This window comes from Rhopilema esculentum, chromosome 4, assembly GCF_057945365.1.
Source record: "Rhopilema esculentum isolate cy_ngs chromosome 4, ASM5794536v1, whole genome shotgun sequence".
In the NCBI taxonomy this organism is placed as follows: Eukaryota; Metazoa; Cnidaria; class Scyphozoa; order Rhizostomeae; family Rhizostomatidae; genus Rhopilema; species Rhopilema esculentum.
In genome coordinates this window covers 10513071-10517798 of record NC_142818.1, presented here as the reverse complement: position 1 = coordinate 10517798, position 4728 = coordinate 10513071, and the positions used below count along the sequence as shown (strand labels likewise).

At 35.7% G+C, this 4728-nt stretch overlaps 1 protein-coding gene across 1 annotated transcript; it reads left to right on the top strand.

Annotated features, from left to right (window-relative positions):
* Positions 1-1555: 1555 nt before the first annotated feature.
* LOC135691083 (neuroguidin) lies at positions 1556-2745 on the top strand. Its single transcript, XM_065208834.2, has one exon. The coding sequence runs from the start codon at positions 1586-1588 to the stop codon at positions 2528-2530; it is 945 nt and encodes a 314-aa protein (XP_065064906.2). The 5' UTR covers positions 1556-1585; the 3' UTR covers positions 2531-2745.
* The last annotated feature ends 1983 nt before the right edge of the window (positions 2746-4728 follow it).

The following is a 4728-nucleotide window of genomic DNA, read 5'->3' as shown; positions in this document are numbered from 1 at the left end:
AAAGATAAAAAATGCTTTGAATATAACAAAAAAAGTTGAATATTTTATATTTTTGTGTATGTGACTGCACACAGGCTAAATGTATACGGATATGTATAATACTATGAAAATTTTAGCAGCCCAGTTCTTAAGCTTTTGCAGTTGACTAATATCTGTTGAAATAGCCCAACTCTAAACAGAGCAATGATACCCAAAATGGAGCTAAGTAATGCCCGAGTAGAGTCGTTTGGATAGCCTACTGCCTTGAATAGCTTTGGTAACCCATCTTTGATTTATCCTTTTCTATCCTACCAGAGACAAACCCAAATTGTTGATCGGTCTTCTTTGAAGAATTTCTAATTTCATATATTTCATTTCATATTTTATATTTCATTTCTAGAGTTGCCCTTCAACAAAGTTGATTCACAAGGAGATCTAACTAAAAAATAACAATTACAATAAATAATACTTTAAAGAACCATAATTATAAAACCCTGTTTCTAGCAGTATACTTATTTACATAAAATTATTTACAAGAGTTATAATAAAAATAATTCAGATTCATAGATATCGTGTCTTTTTGGACATCCGCGAATTCTTCATTTAGATGCGTCATCGATAACAGCATTGGGATAATTGTTTATAGAAATTATAAAGAGGGGGATAGTCGTGACCCTTCTTGCATGTCAATCCAAATTTCAAAACGCGATCTACCCTACAATAACTTCATGGTACTGAACACTTTAGAAGGCCAGTGTTTTATAAAGCCTTTGATCAAAATCCTAAATTAGTTATATGTAACTCCCAATCACTGGTGCATGTCTAGAAATTTACAAGCCAGGAAATATTTGTTTGCATGTCGTTCCCTGCAAAAAATTCTTCTATTGAGTTTGGTTTGTCATCTTGCTTGTTCCAATATGAAGTATGAATACTTCAGTCATTATGGGCCATTATGGGGGATCAAATGAAAGGTCCTGCTATCGTTTCGTCCGTTTAACGTTTCGTCCGTCAGTACACTCAAAAAGTTCTTGTTGTTGTTAACGAAATGTGAACGAGAAATGATACCGAATAAATAATGCGCTAGTTCCAATAATTGTCTTGCAACTCATTATAGTTTCTAAATTGAACTTTATGGTGGATTTCACCAATCACCTGACGTAATTGATTTTCATCCGTTAGTTCCAGAAATTAAGCAAACGTCCCTCCTTACAATTCCAACAAAAGGGGCGTCATGCTTAGGTGGGGGTGTGAAATCGACAATACTCCTCCCAGTAAAGCCCCAAAATGTTTGTTTATCTGACAATTTCATATATAAACAGATAATCTTTAAATATCACAATCCAATTTGTCATCTAGTAGCAAAAAACAACACTTCCAACAGTAAGATGCTTTTGAGAGATTCGTAGAATAGAGATTACACCAATTCTGTGAGAGTACACCCTTGAGTGCAACATGAGTACATTGAAAATTGTTTATAACGTATTTTTGGCTACATTTGAAAACTAATTCGTACTTTGAATATGACGTCATGATAGATTATGTCATACCAGTATACCAGTACGAGGTAAACAGCATCAGCAACAAACGGAGAGGCCTTTGCGAAAAGATGGCTGCCACGGACAGCGTGGATGATGTGCAGGACGATTTGGTGGCGAAGGACCTACCGGAGCTGATTGCATTGTTAAGTGATTTTAAATCCAAAATCTCTGAAGTATTTCCAAGCATTCAATATTTGCAGGACAATGTTGATAGCGAAGATATGAACACTAAGGAAGGTATCAGTTTCCTCGAAGTAAAGTTTCATCTTTTGTTGAAATACATAATCAACATTGTGTTAGTCATGTTAATGAAGGTTGATGGGGAATCTTTGATCGATGCCCCAGTAGTTGAGAGACTTGTTGAAATACGGACTATTTTAGAGAAAATAAGGCCAATTGATCAAAGACTGAAATACCAAATTGACAAGCTCGTAAAACAGGCTATATTGGGGGCTTCTTCATCTGGTGCACTAAATCCGTTAAGTTTTAAACCGAACCCTGATAATATGTCTTCCAAAATGGATGGTGAAGAGGATAGCTCAGACGAAGAAAAAACTGGTGTTTATGTGCCACCCAAAGTAGCTGCTGTCCCATATGAAGATGATACGCTTGAGAATCGCAAAAAGAAACATGACGAAAGGTCCAGGATGAAATCATTAAACAAATCTCTTATCAAAGACTTGAGGGATGAGTATTCTGAAACACCAGAAGAAATAAAGGAAGACTACAAATCATTTAGACGAGGAAGAAATGAGGATGATGAAAAGGAAAAGGAGAGGTATGAAGAAGACAATTTGATTAGGCTGAGCCTTGGTAAAAAGAGCAAAGTTTCAAGAAATGACAGCAGCTCAAAAGATTTGACAAAGTTTGGTTCTTTTGACTTTGATAGTGAAAATGAAGATGGTGATGGAGCATATAAGAAAAGGAACAAAAAGGATAAATTTTCTGGTAAAGGAAAGGCAAAGAAAGGGAAATTTGCATTCAAAAAGAAGAAGAAGAAGTTTAAAAAATAACAGAGACAGCCAGTTTTGAATTTTAACTGTGACAATTTACTTAATCTTATATTTACAAACTATCAGTGTTCCAAGAAACTTCTTTATCATGAATTTTCTTCCATATTTCAGAAAAATTCTTATTTTGAGTTGTGATGATTACAAACTTAATTTACTGAATTTCTTGATGTCCAGTCCATTTTTCCTTTGAAAATCATGTTATATTGTAGTAGTTTTAGATTTTTGTGAAGCAAATGCCTCTTTATAAGAGGGACATGAACAATCACCTTAAAACCTTGGAATGAGGTTCAACATATCAGCATCTTGTACAGTATGGTTTTCGAACAGAATTGAAGAACCGTCTAAACTTTAAAATCTGGGCTCAAATTCTAATATGAAAATGAAAAGAATCACAACAGATTATTTATGCACAAAATCCCATGCAAAAACAAATAAATTTACAATCATACAAAAAAAATTTACATAGAAATTCATAACCCTAAGTTGCGACTGATCTCCCAGGGAGTCGTGTTTGAGTTGAATTCAGCTCCTCAAATGTATTTTGGGGTGTTTTTTAATTGTTTTAAAGTGGAGATCTCCATGGTGGTAGTAGAGTTTTCCTTCCAAGCCTTTAAACCCAAATAGTGAAAGCTTTTCTTAGAGTACATCAATTACAAAAAATTTCATCGTGACAAAATTTCGAACAAATATTTTGACGAAATTTTCTTCAACAAAATTCAAAATGAGACAAAATTTGATCACATTTTTTCATTTAGATTTTTGGGGATTTGCATAGAAAAACTCTTACGTGAGGTTTAGAATAAAATGAATGTATCCTTCTTATCAATTCTTTCTACGGTGGTGACCCCCAGGTACTGCAGAGTGAGAGGGTAATGGGTTTTGACCAATGAGACCACACCCTTTTGCCTCACTTTAGTGCTTTGTACCAGGTACATTTTCTGTAAGCAAATCATAATAAAATATGATCATCCCGTACCAATGAATTTTAATAAATTTTTAAAAGAAATGTGTGGACCATGTTTTGATGAAAGTAGGGGGGGGTCTCTTGGGTATTTTAGCCACACCGCTAATAAACAGGTAAACGTTAAACAGGCTTTCGTCGGAAAGGCGTGCGATAGCACGCGCACGCCCTGGCGCACGCCTACCGCTTTCCAGGAGTGCAAAACATCGCACGCCTTCTTTTATTATCGGAGCAAAATTCATAATTATTGGTTTTGTGTGTTTTTGAGATTAGTTAATTTTTTTTTCCTTCCTTGTTACAATTACTTCATGCCACTTCAAAAAGGCTTAACACCTTATAAGGATTGCAGATTAAATAAAAAATTTTGAATAACCATAGGACTAATCTACAGTGGAATCCCGATATTATGAAACCTGACCTGGTTACAAGTATAATTAATTTTCCGGCATGACAAGAGATATATGGCCCCTTGATTTCTGCCTCCGCGCAACTTCTCTCGGTATAACTAATCCCGTATATAACGAATTTTCGTATATTAACGAACCTTCTCGGTGGAATCATTATTGTCAGCGACAAAACATACATTGGCAAACATGCACTTTTAATGATGCAAAAAAGGAGAAGAGATTTGTGCGAATGTTTGCACCTTTTCAAGGCTTAATGGCATTTTATTGAACAAATTCAAACGCAGAAGACTATAACAGACATTTTTATCCCCGAATTTTAAGAGGAACATTTAGTGTTTTGAACAAGATTTTAATTTTCGATCGCAATTTTAGCGAAAGCAGCCGATTATGTGATAAAAATTGGCCGATTTGCCAATGATGCGATAAAAAATAGCAGATTATTAGCGGATTTCGCTACCTCCTACGGCCCCCTCTTTAGATATCGCCATGCTTTAAATCTAGATTTAGCGAAATTTGGTTTAATGAAAAATGGACCATTATTATCTTTTATGCATCTGGCCAGTGAGGTTCATAAAATAGCTGTCATGCTTGATAATAGAGGGCCCTCGGTGCGAGGATTTACACGCAAAAACGGCCATTAGAACCAGATGAACGCCAAAGCATCAATGACTCTACAGGCCCGTCGGAACCAGGGGCTGGGGGGCTGGACCCCCCCAATAATTGTCAAACTGTTGTATGTTTCCTTTATAACAGTGTACTGAATGAGAAGGGAAACAATCGGCAGCCCCCCAACATGAATTTGGCTCCTACGAATGAAACCTGCTTACGAC